General features: G+C 45.5%; 1 protein-coding gene across 1 annotated transcript; it reads right to left on the bottom strand.

Moving 5' to 3' along the window:
• Positions 1 to 9271: 9271 nt before the first annotated feature.
• LOC101837132 (alpha-1-antiproteinase-like) lies at positions 9272 to 16965 on the bottom strand. The gene is made up of 4 exons (XM_021226100.2): positions 16326 to 16965; positions 11150 to 11420; positions 10148 to 10295; positions 9272 to 9560 (listed from the first exon to the last, which is right to left on the bottom strand). Exons 1-4 carry the CDS (start codon positions 16963 to 16965, stop codon positions 9366 to 9368), a joined length of 1254 nt encoding a protein of 417 aa, XP_021081759.2. The 3' UTR covers positions 9272 to 9365.
• Positions 16966 to 23306: the final 6341 nt, after the last annotated feature.

Raw genomic sequence — 23306 nt, 5'->3', positions numbered from 1 at the left:
AGGTAGTAACTGCACACTGTGTGGAGAATAGTGGGAGAGAAAGTTAACTTTTGTTTAGTAAGGTGAAATGTACTTGTACAGCTGGCTGGACCATGTACCAGAGCTCCACTGAAGGACAAAGTAACTACTTAGCAGTGTGTTTATGTCAGTCTCCCAGATATGAAACATATTCCATAACTAAAGAAGGCTGACAGACACTCTGCCATCAAACTCACAGTTTTAGGTGTTTATTCTGACTGTCCAAGTGTTGTCTTTGAAAACATTGCTGGATAATCCTACAAACATGTCTCAGTGGGATTCTTTTTCTCTTTTAAGTCGTGAGTTCGATGTGGGATTTAGCTGACTTCCTTCCAGAAGATTCCGGGAGCTTCTCCCTTGTGTAGGTGTTTGGTGTAAGCAGCAGCAAGCACAGAGCCTGGACAGAAAGCCTTGAGGTCTCACAGAATTGGGGCCGCCTGGGAGGAGTGGCTGGCTCCTCAGGTGAAGGCCCAATGGCCCGGCCTGTCTCCTCCTGATTTGAAGGAATACTAACATTTAATAAGTCCACCTGTCATTGTTCTAAGCAGGCACAGTTGGAGTTTTGAAGACCACCACTGTTCAGCGTAGGTGTTGTGCAATAGCACCTTCATAAAAGAAGTTGAATTCGAATCACACACACAGTGATGCAGCAAATTAATATCACCTGTGTACATATTATAAAACAGTTACACCTTGTACCTTTCCAGTTAAATCTTATAGAAAACATAAGACAGATTTTTTTCAGAGACAGGGTTTTTCTGTATAGCTTTGTAGACCAGGCTGATGTTGATCTCACAGAGATCCGCCTGCCTCTGCCTCCTGAGTGCTGGGAGTAAAGGCATGTGCCACCACCGCCCGGCCCCATAAAACAGATTTTATAACTTATGTATCACGTAGATATTTTTTGTATTATTATTGTCTTTAATTTATGCTTGCATCATCTAACAGAATTTAGTTGAGGGAGCCCTAATAAAACCATGACACTGGAGTTGTTATTGAGAGATTTTGGACAGAGGGGCCCTTTTATCCTTTTTGTGTTTGAACATCCTGTTAGCTGATTTTATTATAGACAACTTTATACCATGAGATAAATAATAATAACCTTTATTGTAAATCGCTTACTGTTTATTGGAAGTTGTGTGCTGTTCTCATGTATACAATGTCTTTTTTCCCTGGATTGTTTTATTACTCTCTTTCTCTCTGTCACAGAGACAGGGGACCAGCCTGACCAAGGACAGAGATTTGGAAGAAACTTTGAATAAACGCGCTTGAGTCTAAAGTGGGCAGGCCAAATCCCATCTCCAGACACAGATTTTCAGTAAAGTAAAACAGCCTTTGACAACTTTTCAATATTATTGACACCCCAAAGACATTTGAATCTCTGTATGACTGGATCCTTGAGCTACTCTCCATAACCAATTCATGTGTGTCTGAGGATGGGGGCAGACAGCCTGAAAAGCTTTACAAGTAACTGAAACATGAAATAAAAGCAAGAGTATACAGACCTGGTGGGGCCGAAACAAAGGCACAAGGTAAATAAGTTCCAAGAATAAGACGACCATCCTATCTCAGTTAGGAGCAGCAGGCTTAGAAACCCACTAGAAACAGCAGGCATTAGGACCCAGTGTATATTTTACCTCCAGTTTCTTTCAGGGCTATATTAAGCTTTGGCTCTGGGTTCTGGGGCATGTTGTACACCAGAACTAAGGGGTAGAGATGAGAAGGGTTAAAATGAGCTGTTTAAAATTACTTGGGGCATGGGCCTTAGACCCTTTGCCATTTCATTTGCGATAGTTGGCCAGGTCTACTTGGGATGTCAAAATTGAAAGCTCCAAACTGAGGACAGTGATGGCCATATGGGAGCACCCTGGCCAGATCTGGGCAGATAATTGTGTGCATTTGGTGGGCTCGAGCCTGCTAAGATGGCGCATTAGAGCCTGTTGGAAATGAGAAGCAGAACAGTGGAGTGGCTCATCCTGCTGCTTGAGGTGTGGGGAAAGATAAAAATGAGCTGAAGTCTTAGGAGGGGTATCCCTACACTCGTAAGACCCTGGGAGTCACAAAGTCAGACAAAATGTGGGAGAACCCTGGAACCTCCAAGCCCATGGAGAAGACACGAGAAGCTCCTGGAGCTTCTGGGGTCAGGTCAGGGAACCTCTGAGTCAGACCCAGATGGATGATTACCTGTCCTGCAGAATCTGAGCGTGTGCATGGCAGTGATCATATAGCAGAATGCCTCTCAACGTGGAGATCAGTGAGTCTGGGAGGAACAGGTTGGAGGAGAATGGATGGGGAGGACTCAGAGGAGAGCAGAGGGTTAAGATCAAGCCGGGTGTCTTAGTCAATGCTTCTCAGCTGTGAAGAGACACCATGACCACAAAAACTCTTTTTTCCCCCTTTCACTCATCTCTCCTTCTCTTTACATCTACCCTCTGTGCTTGCATGCCCCATTCCAAGGTAAAACAAAGGAAAATTTAAAGGAAAAGCAAAAAGAAAGAAAAATGTCGTGGTGGAAGCCATAGTGTGACACAGTGAATCACAAGTAAACCCTTTTGTCCATCCTTCTTTTCTTGCAAGTGTCCCCTGCAATGGTCGGCTCTCTGCTGCACTCTCAATACTGGGCCCTCACTGGGACTCCTCTTGGATATCTTGTTGTTGTTCAGAACCACAGAAACTCAACCAACGCATTTAATTGGGGCTGGCTTACAGTTTCAGAGGCTTAGTCCATTATCCTCATGGCAGGAAGCTTGATGGTGTGCCGGCAGACATGGTAGCTGAGAGTTCTACATCCAGATCTGCAGGCAGCAGAAGGGAAAAGAGGCCTGGTTTGGGCATTTGAAACCTCCAAGCACACCCGCAAGTGACACACTTCCTCCAACAAGACCACATCCACAAATCCCTCCCAAGTAGTGCCACTCCCTGATACCAAGCACTAAAACCTCTGAGCCTATAGGGGCCATTCTTACTGAAACTACAACACATTTACATAAAGCATCCAATAAAGCTCCAAGAACTGAAGTTCCAACCATGGGACCTGTACTACTCCTGAAGACAGAGGCCACAAAGACCAAAGGTCTCAGGTTGGAATAATGGCATTTACCTATAAAGTGAGCTTAGAAGGTATCCATACTCCCAGATGAATGATCCCAGGGAGGGTGTGGTGCTTTCTTCTTGGAGGACCCTAAAAGGGTTCTGGCTTTAGGTACCAGATACAAGAAAAATTAGAGGCAGACAGAATTTATCTCAGCAGTACAAGACTGCTTTACTGGAACAGCGAGAAGCCACAACTTGTACAGCCTGTCAGTTCCTCATGACCCGAGGCTAATTACCCTAAAATAGGAAGAACACATTTTGGCACAATTGTGGGCAGAGATGACAACATTACAATGAACACCGAACTGACTGGATTAGAACCGAGAGCACTTGCTCTGAGATCAGGAATAAGCAAGGAAGTCAGTGTTCCTACTCTGTTGAATATATAGCATTGAGAGTCCCAGCCAGAGCAGTTAGGAGAGAGAGGAACAAAGGGCACCTAAACTGTGGAGTAGTAAGTCAAGTTGTCCTTGCCTCCAGGCCATTTGATCATATATTTACATTGAAAACCTTAAAGAACTAATGAAAATAATTTATAAGAAGCAATGCACTTAGTGAGGTCACAGGCTATAAGTATGACATGAGAAATGACAATATTTCCACATATTGACAATGAATTTAGTAAAAAGGAAAAAATGAAAGGTCATCTTGTCTACCATAGCTTAAAAATCCAGAGATAACAGAAACCTTGTAATAAATTTAACCAACAAGTTGAAAATACTCTATAATGAAAACTACAAATCAGTGAGATTATAATGAAAGAAACTGAAGAAAATGCAAATACTGGAAAGACATTCACATTTATGAGTTAAAATATATATTTCTAAATGCCATAACATCCAAAGAGATGTAGAGACTGCATGCAATGAGCATCAAAATGCCACTGATGAGGCACTTTTAAGACATAAGCTATGGAACTACTAGATGAAAACATAAGGAAATGATTCAAGACACTGACCTGTGCAAAGAATTTGTTTGATACAACCCTAAAAACACAGGCAATAATTGAGATCATGTGACACTAAAACGTTTCTACAGCAAAAAAACAAAAAACAAAAAATACAAAAACTTCATGCTGATGATTGACTCATCAGCGTGAAGAGTCAATCTACAGAATGGGAGAAATTGTCAGCTATTCATTCATAAGGAATAATGTCAAGAATACATGGTCAGTCCTGAAAATGTACATACAAATAACAGTATATAGGCTTAGCAGGTTATATTTAGGAATATATGCATATTGACATTTACACATATGCATACTAATATAGGTATATACACACCTATGTGTTAGTACATATATATATATAACACATATGTATATAATAACAATCACAGTGAGCTTCCTTATCATACTTGCTAGAGTGGCTATACTTTTAAAGAGATTAAGCAAAACAAACTGATAAATCATACTGTCAAAGGTGAAAATGGTGGAACCATCAGTCTGTACAGACATTATGGTAAACAAACAACTTGAGGTTTCTGAAGGAGCTAGAGATACAACAGCCCTGTTATGTGTGACTCAGCACTTAATGCTTCTGGACTGTATCTGAAGGAAAGAAAGGAGATCAATGTGTGAAATGGGCACCCACACTTCCATGATTAAGCACAGGCCATAACAGTGGATTTGAGAAATCAAGCCCCATCTACAAGGGAGTGGGTAAGGAAAATGCAGCATAGAAAACAATGGAATATTATCCAGTTGTAAAAAATAATGAATGAAACCTTGTTATTCACAGCAATATGGCAGAGTCTAGACTACACCGTGCTAAGTGAAATAAACCAAGCACAGGAAAACAGATACTGTGTGTTTTTGCCCAGAGGCAGAAGTTTAAAAAGTTGACTTACAAAGCAGAGCTTGAGATGTTGGTTACTAGGTTCTGGTGAAAAGATGTGGGAGAGGAGACAGTGGGTCTTTCATCAGAACCAGAGGAATGGCTAGCATGGCCTGGCAATTGTGCCTGGCTCTGGACTCCTGAATAGCTAGTGGGGAGGTTTTGTGTGTCTCCAACACAAAGACATGGCACATGCTTGAACTGAGAGTTTCCAGCTATCCCATCAGTTGCCTGTCACATTCACTTTGCACTCCTGGTGGTCACTGGAGTTCTGAATACACCAATCTTTTAATGAACACAAATACAAGCAAGCAAAATCCAACCCTGAGACCTTGTAAAGTCAACCAAGTTCATCTGGACCATGATAAAGGCCAAAAACAATCTGACTGAACCCCTGACTACACTCTGTTCAGAATGCCCCCCACCCATCTCCAGTTTAGTGGGTAACCAGAAATGATGAAAGGACATGACATGTGGAGATAGCCTGATGGGTACAGTTCAGTATTTCCTTAAGCATGTTTTGGGAGCCTTTAGTCTGTGATTGGTTGAAGGTTCAGCTGCGATGATTGGCTGAGGCATGGCTGCTTAGCTAACAGGGTGTAGTTAGGACAGTGTGATGGAACAGATCTGGTTCAGCTGCGATGACTGGCTGAGGCATGGCTGCTTAGCTAACAGGGTGTAGTTAGGACAGTGTGATGGAACAGATCTGGTTCAGCTGCGATGATTGGCTGTGGCATGGCTGCTTAGCTAACAGGGTGTAGTTAGGACAGTGAGATGGCACAGATCTGGTTCAGCTGCGATGATTGGCTGAGGCATGGCTGCTTAGCTAACAGGGTGTGGTTAGGACAGGGTGATGGCTAGTCTTGATTATTGACTCGTTTGGATCAAGAGGTAACACATTAGTTACCTTTTTCATTGCCAGTGTCAAAATACCTGTAAAACACAACTTAGAGAAGTAAAGACCCATCACTGTAGTTGAGGTGCAGAGGCAGGGGCAGCTCATTACATCCTGTCTGCAATCAGGAAGGAGAGAGAGAGAGATGAATGCTGTTGCTTTCTCATCTTAATTCCATTTGGCCTCCCCAAGCAGGTAGAATGCCACCACTGGCATTCTGGGTGGATTTTCTCTTCTTAGTCAATGCTTTCTGGAGTTGCAATCCTGGAGGCGTGTTTCCATGGTGATTCTGAATCTCATGGAGTTGACAGTGAACTTTTCCATCACTGATACCTAAGAGGTTAGTAAGCATACTTCTGGGTTAGTCTGTGAGGTTGTCTCCAGAGACAGTTGGTGTGTGGGACAGTAAAGGGAATGTCCTGAATGTGAGTGGCACCATCCAGCAGTCTGGGTGCTCTGATAGAACACAGTGGGGGGGAGGAAGCCAGCTCAGGGAGGCTTGACTTTTCCAGAGTGGGTGCATTTCTTGATGCTACCGTCAGTCATGGACTGCACATTCTGTCTTCTTCAGCCTTCCACACGGATTCCTTCCCAGGCATCTTCCAGGTTTCCAGCTCTACTCTGCTGCATCATCCGTCCCCCCCCCCCCCCCTTCTTCTGAGGCTCTCATCTCCTTGGCCTGAACAGGTGCCGGTATCTCTAGTAATCCAGCAGGCAGTTCACTGTCTGATTTGCAAGCTGAGTTGACACACCCCTTTTACAGTCATAGGTGAATCATGTGTGGGTTCTCTTCCTCTGAAGAACCTTGACAAATACAGACTGGGTATCATATGTTTGTCCATCCAGTGGGTGACAGAGGGCATGTTGGGGGCTGTTTACTACTCAAATACTAAAATATAATTCAGTGTAACAGTACCCAGAGAGACATTCCTGGGCAAGGTGACAACTCAATTCTCCTTTTTGTAAGGAGCCACCATGCTGCTTTTCACTACCCATTGTCCATGAAAAGGTGATCAGTTCCCCTGTATCCCACTCCCAAAAATGACCATTTCTGCTTTTTAGTAGTTATCATTTTGATAGTTAGCAAGTGCATCTCATTATAGTTTTGATTTCCATTCTCCAATGATTAATGATATGAAGCTCTTTTTTCACGTACTTAGAAACCACTTCTGAGCATGTGGGATGTCAGCAGGTAAAGGTGTTTGCCATCGAGCCTGATGACCTGAATTTGGTCCCCAAGACCCACACACTAGAAGGAGAGAACTGACTCCAAAAATTGTCCTCTGACCTCTTCACATGTGCTATAATGTGTTCTCCTACCAGCATAAATAAATGTCATAGTAATTTTTACAAAATGAATCATTGTATATTTTCTTCAAAGACATAAGTGGTTAGAATTTTTTGCCCATTTTTAATCAGGTGATTTAATTATTGGTTGTTGGAGTTCAGCATTTTGCTGTATTTTGAAGAGTGCTTTCCTACCAAATATATGACCTGCAAAAGATTTCTCACATTCTTCGGCGTGTCTTTCCATTTTTAAAATTAAACTAGCTTATTTAGTTTGTGTTGGGGTGGTGGGAGTGTGTGAGTGCCACGACACACATATGAAGTTATTAGAGGAGGACTTGTAGGAGTCCATTTTCTTCTCCCATCATGTGGGTCCTGGAGATCAAACTCAGGCCATCAGCCTTTGCCACAAGATCCTTTTGTGATCAGGGCCATCTTGTCAACCCTCTACTGTCTTCTGATAGCTGGCTGTTGATAGTAAAATGATAGTTTTAAAAATGACTCAGCTTTCATATTTCAGGCTTTCACAACCCACTCCAGGATTATTCAGCTACAAACAGACTGCCCAGGACTGTAGCTACCCTTGTTGTCTTGTTTACTTCTTCCCATGGGAATGCCCAGCTGGACAACAACACAGGGAGTTTGTGCAAGGACAGGGGATGTTGAAGCGTCCGTTAAGGTGGGTTCTACAGATCATTTGTGTCTCCACTGACACAGGGCCTTGGGGAAGTAGCCTAGACTTAAGCCATGGCCCATCAGTGTCTTGCAGGGAAAGGAAGAGCGGCACTCTGCATCATTTCAGTGTGGCTCTCTAGAAGAAGGTGGGGAGGTCTACTTTGCAGAGAGGTGGAAACCCTGGCAGCCGCTCACTGGGTGTGTAGCTCCTCCTTTGCAGACTGAGTACAGACTAGTTTCACAGCAGTGGCCCAGCATCTCGGAGCTGCTTCGAGGATTTCTTAGGACAGTGATGAGTCACGCACTCTGCTGTGGTAGAAATGCGTGTCTTGACAATCTAATATAACCTTCTACCAGCTCCAGGTCATTTCCATTGCTGACGGTGGGGACCCAGTTCTCAGAAGGTATCACTGAGGTCATAGAGCTGACTGAGTCTGAGCGTGTGTCTAGGTCTTCAGAGGGGCCCATCTGGTATGTGCAGAGGGATGTGTGAAGTCCATTGACCAGTGGAATCTGGGGAGGGTGGAAGTCAGGGAATGTGTGCTCATATGGGGAAGGATTGTCATAAATTGATTTAGACAGAATCATAGGAACTTGCTGCTACCTTACGACTTCGAACAGAAGGCAGCGATTGCATGGAGCACCATGTTGCTTTCTATCCAGCCTCGTTGTGTGCATGAGTGGGGTGCAGAGACCCCCCCACGTCTGCTTGAAATGGACAGTGCCTACACAAGACAGGAACATCTCCGAGGCAGGGACAATGAGTGTCTTCAGTTGGATATCTCGCTGCTGTAGCCCTTTTGCTGGTCACTAGAGAGTAAGAGGGGGACTCCTGGACCCTGTGACAAGAGTTTATCTCAGGATCAACTAATACCATGTCACTACACCCAAGGCTGTCCCTGGAAGGGTAGGAGGAAGGATCTGGGTAGCAAGTGCTAGGCACAAATGGCCTCATGATGAGCCCAGACTGGGTTGGAGTGGGAGACAATTCTGGAAAATGGGAGGAGCTGATTTTCCTCCCCCTTCTAAGGGCCTTCTAGAGCCATACATGCACAAGGGGTGTATGACTAGAGAGGACAGAGGGCGTGGCTCTGGGCCCACTGGCCTGAGGGGCTTGAGAAGACAGAGGACAAGACCCAGAGACCTTCCTGTTTACTGGGGGATTTGTGAGGCTCCTCTGGCAGGCAAGGACGGACAGGGATCCCGCTGCAGCCCCGAGGAGGAAGAATTCTACCAACCGTCTCCTCCAGCCATTCTCAGAAAATTCCTGGTGAGACAGAGAGGGAAGGCCTAGTGAGATGACACAGTGTAACCAGAAGAGGACATAGCCCTCTCCCTTCAGTGCTGATGATGTGACAGCATGGGGACCTCCTAAACATGGGTGCAGGAGACACTGAGACATGGACTCCCCACGTACCTCAGTGAACAGAGGAAGGCACAGACACCACCAGAAGAGGGATTTGCTGGTCGCACTCAGGAGTGAGCAAAAGCTACCCCATGTTTAATGTCAGCAGGGAGGGGACATGCTGGAACAGGGTGGTGAGGATGACTGGAATTTGAAATCAGGTATTTTCTGTGGGATTTACCACTCTTCCCACAAAGAGGGGGACATTGGCGTATTTGTCTTTAATGATAATTATGAAGGGCCTGTTGAAACGGATGACGGGGATCTTAGACAAGCCCCTTTTACTCAAACTGCTGTTCCTTGCAGTGTGTGTCACATCATCACTGAAGGTCAGTACAGTCTTGTGCACAGCCTGTAGGGGGAGAAGCAGAGGACATTGTAGGTAGGCTGTACCCATCCTAGGCTAAAGCCCGGTCTCCTGTGGGGGTTCTCATCCATGGAGAGCCTCACTGTGATCATGCCCTGCCCATGGCCCCTTAACCCTAGTGCTCAGTAGAAGCCTTTTCTAATGTGTTCAGCCTTTCTGTACCAAGACTGCTCTCCTGCCCTCTCCTTTCCTGAACCACCTCTCATAGACTCAGCTTCAGAGGGACTCCCCACTCCCCCGTACCTAATGTCCCCCATAAACACGAAGCCTTTCCAGTGTGTGCTGAGACAAAATTTCAAAGGTGATATGAGTCACTGTCTTTCCATAGGTGATTTGAGTCCCAGGGAATCAACAGCCCTGGACAAAGATAAAATTAAAGGCCACCAATCTTTATGACAGCATGTGATTCCTTATCCTGGCTCTGCTCTCTGATCCTGCATCCCCCATGGTGTGTCTCTAGAGTCTGTGAGAAAAGCTTTGTCTCTGTCCCTTAGCCCCTTCCTAAGCTTCATGTCTGATCTGTTCTCACATTGCACTCAGCCCTATTGACAGCCATGGATGCATGACCTCACCTTGCTGATCTTCAGGGGAGCATCTCGTGTGATCCCAGAGAGGTCAGCCTCATTGCTGAAGACCTGGGTGATGCCCAGCGTGCTCAGGATGGTCTTCAGGTCATAGGATTTGGACATAGACAGTTTGGGAAGGTACAGATTGACAGTCCTGGCATGTAGGAAGATATGAAGGAGGTCTTTAGTGTCATGGCGCATCAATAGTGTCTCCTCAGCCTGGTACCTCCTGGAAGGCCACCTACCTCATCCAGGAAGGCCTCCAAGAAGATTGTGTGTTCTGAGACTTGTGTGTGACTCTCCAGGAGGAGGCTCAGCCTTCTGTTTCCACAGACAAGACAAGGACCCTAGTGGGTCTCTGTTAAGGGAACAGACCAGCCCCAAGGCTGTCACCGGTTCCTTTTTACCCTGCCCGACTCTGTTTTCTGTTGGGTGACAGGCCTCAGCAGGCTGGGCAGTGAGACAGAACAGCTGTCCACAGTTCACTTGGAGACTACCCGAGCTTCTATGTGTATCATTACTTTCATCACCCAAGGCAGAGTAGGGCCTGGCCTCCCAAAGAGCAGGCTCAGTGATCTGCAGGTGGAGGGGCACATTCCAGAAGTGTTGGCTCCCTGGGGCCCAATAAACCTCACTGAAGGGTGACAGGAACATAGCTTTCTGTAGTTATAATCTGAGCTCACTGTGGCTGGCCCTCTCCTGTTCTAGGCCCTTCCTCCCTTGTCTCTCATGACCTCCACTCCCTGCTGAGGCCTCAGACCTGTCTCCTTGTTTTTGCTTCTGCCATTATATATGTTGCTGTTGAAAACCCTGTGATGGGCCCTGGCTGCTGAGGGTAGAGGCGTGCCTTGGCCAAGGAGACTGACACTTCTGGTGTCTGACTCTTAGCCAGTCCTACACTGTGTCTGTCTATAAGCTCTAGCTGAGGGGCCAGTCCTGAAAGACCCTGGTCACTTCATGGCTCAGAGGCTGCGGAGCAGTGCCTGGATCCCTCAACGGGGGACTCACCGTATGTTGATGCGCTTTAAGATATTCACGAAGTGTTTGTGATTCAAGTTCTCCTCTAGTTTTTGCATCTCTCCTTGGTCAGGCAGCATGAAGAAGGCGGTGGCATCACCCATGTAATGATTTACCATCACCCAGGTCGACAGCTCTTCCTCCCGGTGCAAGAAAAATCTACCCCGGCGATTGACCATGGGCACTTTCACCGTCACGTCCTTGTTCACATGGAAGTCAGCTTCCAACTTGAGTTCAACATCAACTTCGTCATACCCTTTGCCTGGAGAGAAGGGAGGGGCATGTCAGCCAGTGGTGGCATCAAGGGTTAGCTACGTGTTAGAGGAAAGACATATTGAGCACCTTGTGAGGCACTCCCTCTGAGCTGTAAAATGGGATGGAGAGGAACCCCCTGGGATAGAGATGAGCTCATCGGGATGAACATGAACCCACTGGGATACTTGATGCACTTTAGGGAACAGTCTGAAGCAGTAGGGAGGGGCTGGGAGAAATACGTGGATTGATTTGTGGAAACCTGGCTCCAACGAAGAAGCAGTTTTATTTATTTCACACTATTTTGGTAGTCTCCCGAGGATGCTAATTGGAGCAAGTGGGCATGATCACATTCTCCTATAATCTGTATGTCAAATCTGGGTATCTCTTTTCTGATGGCTTCCTGTACCTTGTAGGTGATGCTTCAGTCAGCATGCTGGAAAAGCCTAGTGGGTGCCTTTGGATCTCTGTCTCAGGCCCTCAACAAGGGCAGGTACCTCGGAAGACCCTCTCTGCTGTACAAGCGTCCTTTGTTAAGGCTGTCAGAGAGGGTAGGGACCTTGGGGAACCCTGAGCCTTCCTAGCATTGGTCAGACACTAAGCATCCCCAACATCATAACAGAGCTGGGGTCTCCCGTGCGGACACTTTCCTCAGCCCCCTGTGCTGCACTGCTCTGCTGGGCAGTGTGGAATATGATAGAAAGGTGAAGCCATGGCCTTGACCCCCACCCCCACCTTCTGAGCTGAGACTTCCTGGAGAACGTGAAGCATCTTTGGGATGTGGACTCGTGAGGCTCTGACATAGTAGCCTAGCCCTCAAAGGAAGCAAGGCAGACTGAAAATCCAGTTTATCTCACCAGCTCCTTGTTTTTGCTTCCACCATTATATACGTTACTGTTGAAACCCCGGTGGTGGGTTTGGGCTGCTGAGATGGAGGCGTGTCTGTTTACAAGTTCAAGACTATCCACCATAGCTCTGGCTAAGGCACTGGCCCAGGCCTGAAGGGTTCCCCATCATATCATGCCTCAGGAGGCTGGGAAGCAGTACCTGCCCCCCTGGGAAAGGGACTCACCTTAATAGATAAATCTTAAGACACACATTCTGTGTAGCTTGGTTAGGTAAGTGTCCAGGTAGGTCTTTGCACAAATTGACAATAATGGTATTGCTTCCCCCCATGATAAGCTCACATTTGAACCCAGGTCTTGCACACTTCATTGCTTACTCTGTTCAGTTACCAAATTAAGCCACCCAAAACACTATTTTTTTCTCTACCGTCTTCGACAATTTGCATAAGTGACTGACAACTAAGGAAATGTCATGTATCTGATATTCAACCCTCCCTTAGAGATTTCCAGTGAGCCTGTGTATCACAGTATAACAGAGTCCCTGAGGAATTAAAAGTTCTCCAGTAAGCCTCATGCTGGGAATGAGTCTAGCTGGAAGCCCTGGCATCAGGGGAGGAAGCCATCTTCCAGAAAACGATCAGCCTCCGTCCTGATAATGTACATTGAAGCCAACCTACATATGAATACTTCTGGACTTTTGTTTCATTTTTTTCCTATTAACAGTGATGCCATATAGGTAAGGCAGAAGAAAGACATAGAGATTATTCTCCCTCCAGTTCCAGCCAAGACTGTGAATGAAGTCATTTCCTTAAACCAAGCTTTGTTTCCCAGTTGCCCATTTTCCTGGTGAAGTGGGACAGTCACCTTCAGATTGTAATAACATTTTTGGCAAGCCAGTCAGGAGAAAGGGAGCCAGTGGAAGAGGCTTACACTGGTCATGGCAAGCTAGCCCTGTATTTTGGAAAATGAGGGATAGTGCCTCAGCTTTTGGAACATGCCTTATGCACATGGATTTTACCATTCCTCGTTTATATAACATTGGCTATAAATAAATAAAACTCACCAGATTGGTAACAGAAAGAGAGATTGATTTTAATTGTATCTTATTAAATAAGGATATGATACTTGCCTCCAAATACAGACTGTGGGGGACACGTGACCCTGGGGTGGGGAATTCACTCCCGGGAGACTGAGGGATGCAATTACATATTCCATCTACACACATGTGTATGTTTATGTATTGTGCTAGATAAGGTCTCCCAGACACCACCTGGTTCATGTGACTTAGGCAAATCTTTGACAGAGCAGTTAATTAAACTTGTAAGATAAACAGAAGATGTTTTATTTTGCCAGCCTGTGCATGTGCGTTCAGGCACCTATGGAGACCAGAAGATGTCAGGTCCCCTGGAGGCACAGTAAGAGGCGACCATGAGCTGCCCAAGGTGGATGCTGGCAACCCAACTTTGATTCTCCACAAAAACTGCACACGATTTCAGTCCTTCAGCCATCTATCCAGCTCCTCCACCTTAATTTTTAAGGACAGGGTCTCACACCGAACCTCGAGTTTGCTGGTTCATCCAGACTGGCCAGCAATCCCCCAGTATTTATTTCTCTCCATCTTCCATTGCTGGCGTACTGTCAGTCACCGCTATGCCCAGCTTTTACATGAGTGTCAAGGATCTGAACTTGGGTCCTCATGCTTTCACAGAGTTATCCTGAACTCATGGCTTCTTTCATATATTAGTTTTTATCATTAAGAGAAACAAGGCTTAAAAAGAATCTGTTTGTTTTAATGTCTTTTAAACAATTATTTTATAACACTGGCTACATCAATATCTATTGCTTAGGTTATTGTATTATGTTTGTCAGAGATGTCTGTAACCAGAAATATATCTATCTATCTATCTCATCTGTATCTATCTACCATCTATCTATCTATATCTATCTCTATCATCTGTCTCTATCACCTATTTATCTATCTATCTATAGCTATCTATCTCTATCATCTATTTATCTATCTATATATATGTATATCTATCTATTATCTATCCTGTCTGTATCTAAGGGCTTAATATGCTGTATATATAAGCTTTGTCTAAATGTTATATGAAATTCATAAAGGTTCACAGGTTAATACAAGCAAAATAATCAGCCAGTACTGTCTTTGACATAGTGTGTTGGCTCTATACTTTAAACCCACAAGATAGTCAATAAGGCTGTTGGAGTTTCTACCAACTGAACTCAACACCGTTCACATGGAAGGCCCCCCTTAATTCAAACAGTGTGCTGTTTAAACCCTTGTCTGCATCCATTTGCTTCAACCCAGTCAGTAATTCTGCTGTTGTTTATACAAGGCACATGCTCCCACTGAAAGTCGGAAATCCACCAGAGGCTATTCATACTGCTTCCTAGTCCTTCCTGAAGTCTAAAACTTTAAAGATGTTAAATTTCACTTCAAAAACAAAAGCTAAGTCAGTACTAAAAATCATCTGCATTGGTGACTACTGGCCTCTTTGTGCACTTCTAGTCTATACGAGCATGGAAGGCTCCTAAGACTCCAAGCTTAGAAAACACTTTACTGTTCCACTATCATTCAAACTAAAACTTGTCATCATGACAGTCTTTCAGTCTCACCTGTGATCCTGATTCTACTCTGACCGTTGTTTGGAGCACAGATAATTAGCTGTACCTCTAGGCACTGCATTCCCAGCAGCCACACTAATCATTGAAACCACTGGATGCTGGGTGTCTGGGAAGTCCTGATGCAATGCTGCATGCAATAAAAGAATAGATTGTTTTGGTAATTGCTAAATTTTCTTAGAAAAAGTTTGCAATTCCTTGGAAAACTTTGGATAGTCTATGGGTAAATGGCTTGTAACAAAATGCCCTAAAGAGGAGGTTCTCTGAGAGGCTCCAGGATTGGTAAAACTAAATTCAATTAAAAATGGACTACTGGCAAACTCAGCCTAAGTGCTCCTCCTTCAAAACCACACAGCTGCTTAAACTTAGTCAAGAAGGTAACCTGGAATTGACTCCTTAACTTTCTGCTGCAGGGTCAGATCAGTCTAAACGGGACAGATCTCACCTTGGCAATGACATCTAAGGCAACAGAGACCAAACCTTGGTGTGGTGTGCCAGTCTTGTCTTCAGGGGAAAATGTATAGAGAAAAAGGGGAAGAAATTGCTAGAATAAAAACGGAATCATGACAGACCTGATGGTGCACCCGCTCAAAGGGTCATGAGTTCCAGGTCAGCCTAGGTGACAGTGAGACACTGCTAAAATAAAAAAAAAACCCAGCAACATCCAAAATGGAGTTACTTGTGCCACAAGTGGGTGTAAAGAAAAGTCCCTCTGAATAATGCTGGGGCTTTGTTTCCCAATAGTATTCTTCTAAGGACTGTTTTTAGCTACAGGGTACCTAGGGAATTCCGCATGAGTTCAACAATAGATGGGACAACATCCCAAGTCCCTTGAGACTGAGAAGTGAACAAGAAAGAGTTGTCATCATGTTACTGGGACCCTAAGGGATTAAAATACCTCTAGGACATCCCATGCTGGGAGGGAGACTAATCCATAGTCCTGGCAGGTTAGGGAGAAGCCATGTTCCAGGAAAGGGTCACTGTCACAGTTCTGACAGGTGCCTCACAGCTAACTCAGCAAATGTGCATTTTTTGCCTTTTGCATTTTTTCTGTAAATTGCAACACTACTATAGGCCAGGCAGAGAAAGAAGTTTTTCTCCCCAGTTCTGATCCAAACTGAAAAAAAAACATTCCTTTTTATCATTTCCCATCTCCTAAAATTCAGGTACAGTTGTGAGCAGTGGATTCTGGTACCATTAAGATAATGAAGGCTTAACTCAGAGGAGACGGTGCTCTGGTGGGCTTTAACCCATCATCCCCAATTTAGAGGTTTAAGATGTTATTGAATTATTTCGGAGTGAAGAATTGAAGATCATATTGTGACACTGCCTGCTGTATTCTGGTATGTCAAGGAAGGATTAAGTACTGGAGCATGAGACATATTTGGGTGGCTTCCTTGAGGCCACTAACCCTGGTGGCCCCACCTTACCTTGGAAGAAGATGTAATTCATCAAGGCAAAGTGTGTGTCTTTTTCCAGATCCTTGACCAATCCCACTATCTTCCCTCTGGTTTCTCCCTCCACATACTCATTGATCTGTTTTTGGGCTTTTTGGGTGTCCTTGAAGTTGACAGCAATGGCTTTTGAGTGGTACAGCGCTTTGACATTATCCACAAACTTGTCCTCCAGCTTCAGACTCTGGTCAGTGAATAGGCTGCTGTCTATGGTCAGCTGTGACCTGTGGTCTGGCAGATGGAGGATATGGATAATTTGCTGGAGGCAGGCATGGATGTAGTTCTCTGGTGTTTCTGAGACGTTGAAATTCAGTCCCTTCAGGATCTGGTTGTAGGTGTTGTTCTTGGCTCCCAGGGAAAGCATTAAAGAGGCAGCAATGATATTCACTGGGGAGAATAAGATGTTGGCATCTTTCGCCCAGCTACCAGACTTCTGATACAAGGTGAAGGCTAACTGGATAATGCTATAGGAGATGCGTTGGCAGGGCAGATGCGCCTGATGTTCATGGTCATGTTCTTCCGCATCTATCTCCAGGGGATCTTGAGGCTGGGAGCCAGAGAAAAGGCAGCACAGGCCTGCTAACAAAAGGAGTCCCTGGGGAACAGAGAGTAACATTGTCCTGCAAGACAGAGATGGAGACACAAGTCCTAAGTCAAGGCCCATGAGGGTTCCTACAACCCTGTGCCCCACTTTCCTAATTGTTTTCTTTCTATAAAACACCATTTACTCTAATGACTGTGGTTTGTGCCTTCAGACTCTGAAGAGTTACAGTTTCTGGGGGCAGAAAGGATGACAACAGACTTGGATTCTAGTCTAGACCCTGCTTCTAACAACTGTGACACACACACACACACACACACACACACACACACACACACACACATGAAATCTCATCTTTGAAATGAGGTAGGTGGGGGTAAATCAAATAAATGCAGACATATTGCAGAGAACACTCAGATAGAACCACAGAACAGTTCATGGGGGGAGTGGGGTGCTGAACTTAGCAAACTGGCAACAGTTAGAACTAGCCAAGGCCCATGAATCCAAAAGAGAAAAAGAGGGACGGAGGAGGAGACAAGCTATCCCAGGAGTCAGTGAACACATTTCTCCCGTGAGGCTCGGGAGTTCTCACAAGGATATCAAGATCAGAGTGCACCGGGGCAGGAGAGTGAGTTAAAGAGAGAGAGGGCTGAAAACAAGACTATATTCTGGAATTCAGCTCTGAAAATCCAGATCAGAAAAAGGCTTCTTTATCCTCTAACATAGGGTTGTAGATGGTCATAGACTAACTACACCCATGGCAGGGTCAGTGTCTGGCTCAGTATGGGTAGCCCTAAGAAGGATCCCCAGGGCAGATCAGGTGCCTGCTGGGGAATTGGGGTGTGTGTGAATTAGCCCATGGTGGCTTCTGACCTCTCTATAGGGAGAGAACAGGGGAGAGCCAGAGGTCCAGGGCCCAAAGCAGGTCACCAGCCCAGCCCTTACCAGCACGCACTGTGGTCCTACTGTATGTTGAGAACACAAAGCAAGGTCTTTGTTCTCTTGACTCTGTCCATAGGAGATGAACTGGGAGCTTTGGCTTCCCATGTATTAACGGGGATGTTGAGCCCAAGGGATGGAGGTTGGCAATGCCCTCCCTGAAGACACAAGAGGAGGATGGTGAAGTACTTACTGAGAAGAGCTAGCTGAGGCCAGCAGGAGAGTCACAAGCTGCTTGTACAGCACTGGCTGTCCTTCATGGTCTTTTCCTGGGACTTATAACCTGATTTCAGGGGTGGGGGGCGTAGAGACACTCAGTCCCAATTTGTGCAGAGATACCTCAGGCTGGAGGAGAGCCTGGGGCTGATTGTGAGGCTGCCCAGGGAACTGTGCCATGCACTGCTGTAACCCGAGGGCTTGGCCACCTTTCCAGAGATTGGCCTAGTCCAGTGCAACAAGAAAGTGGGGAGAGAGGGTGCCAAGGCCATTGACGCTCAGAGTAGGCGATAGGCGTACACTGTAACCAGATAGGAGAGAAGATATTTCAAGGAGAGTGATTATCAGACTATTGGAACCCAAATAATGAATTTCCCAGGAATCCCATGCTGGGTAAAGGGAAAGGCTGAAACCCTGATGCCAGCCACAGCAGGGACTTGCCTCCCCAGAAGAGATCTCACAAAGTTCTGATAGCTTAGGCTGGCATAGTAATAATTCCTAGTTTGTGTTATGCAGTGTCTGAGTCAGTGTTCTATTGCCGTGAAGAGACACCGCGACGAAGGCAACTCTTATAAAGGAGAACATTTCATTGGGACTGGCTTACAGTTTCAGAGGTTTAGTCCATCATCATCGCCGGGAGCAGGCCGACACAGTGCTGCAGAAGCAGCTGAGAGTTCTACATCTGAACCCACGGCAGCAGGAGACAGAGCCATTGGGCCTGGCTTGGGCTCTTGAAACCTCGAAGTGACACACATCTTCCAACAAGGTCACACCTCCTAGTCCTTCTCAGGTAGTACCACTTCTTGATGACCAAGCATTTCAATCTATGTGCCTAGAGAGGCTGCTCCTAGTCAAACCACCACATCTTCTATGGAGTTCTAATGCTGCCATGGAAAAGGCCACAAACAAATGGGAATTTTTTTTTCTCCTTGGTTTGACTAAACTGTAGTAAGTCTATTTCCATTTGTCAGTTTTCTCCCCAATGTCTTTAAGAAGCAGGGGGTCGTGATTCTGAATGCCCCATTTAACAACTGTAACAGAGCCCGTCAGAGGGAACCCCCAAATAACTGATCCCCTGGCTGGGAAAAACAGATTCTGCTTCAGGCTCCCTCTTCTCAAGGGGAGCCTGTTTCCATTGCTTTTGCCTTGAATAAAAATTGACTTTTGTGGTGGTTTGAGTGAGAATGGCCCCTATAGGATCACATATTTGAATGCTTTGGCTCCCAGTTGGTGGAACTGTTTGGGAAGGATTAGGATGTGTGGCCGTATTGGAGGAGTTGTGTAGTTGGATTCTTTCTGTCTCGCCCATCAGTTCCTGCAGATGTTTATGAAATAACACCCTGAGGCTTAATATTAAATATAATTGTTTGACTAATGACTCAGACCAATTACTGGCTAGCTCTTTCTTATAAATTAATCCATTTCTATTAATCTGCATATTGTCCCAAGGCTGTAGCTTAGTGGTAATGTTCCAGCATGTTACTCCTTTGGCAGCTACATGGGGTCTCCCTGCCTCCAGCTTCCTTCTCTCTGCATTTTTGTTTGAATTTCCTGCCTATCTATATTCTATTTGGCCATTGGGAGAAACAGCTTTATTCATCAACCAATAAAAGCAACGCATGTTTCCAGCATACCGAAGGACATCCCATATCAGAGATGTGTCACTGTAGGTGGGCTTTGAGGTTTCAAAAGCCCAAGTCATTGCAGAGCTCTGTCTCTCTCTGTCTGTCTGTCTCTCTTCCCCCACCCTCCCTCCATCCCTCCCTCCCTCCCTCCCTCCCTCCCTCCCTTCCTCCCTGCCTCCCTCTCTGTCTCTCTGATCACATGTTAGCTCTCAGCCTGCTGCCATGCTTTCCATAGTAATGCTAAAGGACTCACCCTCTGAAACTGCAAGCAAGTTCATAATTAAATGCTTTCTTTTACAAGTTGCCTTGGTACTGGTGTTTTGTTATGGCAATCGAAAAGGAATTAAGAAACGTCAAAACCCCCCATTTGAGAAAATGAACCTATGCCTGCACCCCAGATAACATCAGGATAGACTTGGTATTTTCCTTGGTTCGACAGATCATAGCAGGAATCCTCAGGACACCCTTGTCTCTCTGTCCTCCAGTGTCCTTGACAGAACCTTAAATGGCTCCATAAAGACCTCCAAAGACCAATGTGTACCAGCTTTTCCTAGCAGGCATCAACATACATCAGCCTTGGGTAGCAGATGTCCAAATGATCCAACAGAACTCCAACCTTACTCAAAAGAGTGTTCAGGTGGCTGAGACCTGCCATTCACCCCAGGAGTCCAACTAAATGCGAGCGGCTCAGGGGAACACTGACCACAGTCTCCAAAACGGTTCAGAAAGTACTCACATGACTCAAAGGCGCCTCCAAACTGAGGGAAGGCAAAGGCTGAGATGCCCAGAGTGGGAAGAAATTTACCGAGAGCCAAACTTTCTTGAGAGTCTAAAGCAAAACCTAAATTCTTATTTCTTGGCTTTATGTGGCAGAGGTGGAAAAGTTGCTGAAGTGGGAAGTTAAGAAATGTCCCCCTGGATGCGAGGTCACTTCAGTATCTATGCAGCAACTTCTAGTCTTCACTCTCCATCTGGGGTCAATGTGCTGTGAGTGGCTGACATCCATAATTGCTCTGTTCTCTGGATCTGAGTGTCAAAATTGTTACCGGAGTCCTTAACTTCAGAGTGGGGACCCTGGCAATCCTCACAAGCAGAGTCCACCCAAGGAAATGCTGTGCTTGATTCTTTTGTGTTCAGAGTCCCTTTTTAAGCTTTTGTCGGGTTTTACGTGGAAGTTCTTGCCAAACATTTGGGTGCCAAATGTACACAGAAGTTTCTGTCCCACTCAGTCCTGCAGCCATTCAGTCCCAAATAAACACACAGAGGCTTGTATTCGCTATAAACTGTTTGACCTGTTGCTCAGGCTTATTACTAGTAAACTCTTATAACTTAAATTAACCTATAATTCTTATCTATGTTTAGCCATGTGGCTTGTACCTTTTCTTAATACGGCATTCTTGTCTTGCTTCCTCTGTATCTTGCTGGCGATCGTATCTCTGCCTTCCTCCTCCCAGAATTCTCCTAGTCTGGTAGCTCTGCCTATATTTTCCACCTGGCTACTGGCCAATTAGCGTTTTATTAAACCAATAGGAATGACAAATCTTTGCAGTGTACAAGGGCATTATCCCACATCAATCCCTAGGGCAGATGTGGCCTTTTTATTCCCCTGGCAGGAGACTCTGGAAAAGTCCCAGTTTCCTGGATCCATTGTCTCAAAAGTTTGTGTTTCTTCTGACATCAAAAGATGTCAGAAGAAATATTCTTTGGAATATTTTCTTTCCTGTTGGGATGAGGACAGGCCTGCCCGAGTGAACTAAATTCTTCTCAAGTAATAAAGCTGTTACCTAGTAGTGCCTGCTCTGTGCCCACAGAGTGAAAGATTTAATGTTTGGTTTGCTTGTTTTTATTTTCTTTTTTTTTTTGCCTGTGTGAGCAGGGAGGCCCCTTGTCCACCATCCCAAAAGGTGTCTTAATTAGGGTTTCTACTGCTGTGATAAAACAATGATCAAAAGCATCTTGGAGAGGAAAGGGCTGATGTAGCTTATAACCCCCATCACAGTGTGTCAGAGAGGGAAGTCAAGGCAGGGAGTCATGCAGAGGGAGGGTGCTGCCTTACTCCACATGGCTTGCTCAGTTTTATCATAGCACCCAGGACCACCTGCCCAGGGGTGGTGCCACCCACAGTGGTCCTTAAGCAAGCAAATGATTTATAGACATGCCCACAGACTGTTTCCTCGATTAAGACCCCTTCTTCCTAGACGTGTCCAAATTGTGTCAAACTAGCAAAAAAAAAAAAAACCAACCAAAAAACAAACAACAACAACCAAAAAACCCCACCAGGACACAGGCCCAGCATTCAGACCACGCCCGGTCCCTTCCCTGGTGACAGACACCAGTTGGCCTCCCCAGATTAGCATTCTCCAAAACTGATAAATGTCAGCTTGGGGTAAAGGCTGACAAGACTGTGCATTCTTCTGGTGGGAAGAAGCCCAGGGTTTGTCCTCCTGTTTTGCAAGTAAGGGACAAAGGCAATAGTGACGTGATAATCATACACCACCCTGGATTGACACCTGGAGATGGTTGTAGAAAGTGGACTCAAGACACTGTCCCAAATATCCACAAACTTGGTGGCTGATCGGGAGGCCCCCTGGTGGGCTCCTGTGCTCTTACATGGCTCTTACGTTCATGCTGTCAATTTGATACAGGAAGTTCCCTTATATATCATCAGTTACCCTGCCCCTCCTTGCTGCTAAAACAAAATGGCTGACAAAAGATACTTAAGAAAGGAAGGTCTTTACCTTGGCTCACAGTTTGAGGGACACACTCCATTAGGGTGGGGATGGTGGGTCTGCAGGAGCTTGCTGCATCTGGCCACGTTACACACACAGCCGGGATTCAGGGAACTATGAATGCTGGTTCTGAGGTTACTCACACCCTTTTACACGGTCCAGGATCCCAGCCCATGCGAGCGAAGGTGAGTTAGAGGGATGTAGACAGGCAGGGAAAGTGAAAGTGGGCTTCTAGGATGGACAAATGGCAGGGAGGTATGGGCCAAGTACCTAAACAGGGTCAGTAAGGGAGAAGGGGAGACCCAGGGGCACTGTGAAGTACCCAATCCAGCATCTGTTTAGTGGCCTCCTGTCTTAGGTGTTTCCCATGCCAAGTGTATGTATGTGTGTTTGTGTGTGTGCGGGTGCGTGCATGTATGTATGTATTTGTGTGTGCGTGCATGTGTGCGTGCGTGCATGTATGTATGTATGTATATATATGTATGCATGCTTGTATGACTGTTGCTCTCCCTTTTGCTGTGGCTTGCCTGCTGTGTTTCCTAGTTCAATTCCTTTCATGCCAGAGACTGAACTCTGCAGTCTCCTAGGTGATATCCCCTCCCCTGTTACAGAAAGGCACCACCCTCATTTAGGCAGGAATTCCCATCAAAGTTAACCTAATCTAGGACCTCCATGATTGACAAGCTCAGAATCACTCCAAGATGATTCCCCCATCCTGTCAAGTTGACAAAAAACAAACAAAACAAAAACAAGCAAACAAACCAAAAAAACCCCACCACCACCAACAAAAACAAAAACAAACAAACAAACAAAAAACTGAAACAAAAAAACAAAGCTACCATCTCAGGAACAAAAGTGATTATATTACTAAATCCTTGCATTTACTATGACAGTCCTGGCTGAGGAA

The sequence above is a fragment of the Mesocricetus auratus genome, unplaced genomic scaffold (genome assembly GCF_017639785.1).
Source record: "Mesocricetus auratus isolate SY011 unplaced genomic scaffold, BCM_Maur_2.0 Super-Scaffold_15014, whole genome shotgun sequence".
NCBI lineage: Eukaryota > Metazoa > Chordata > Mammalia > Rodentia > Cricetidae > Mesocricetus > Mesocricetus auratus.
The sequence above is the reverse complement of the archived record's forward strand: the minus strand, read 5'-3'. Positions and strand labels throughout refer to the sequence as shown.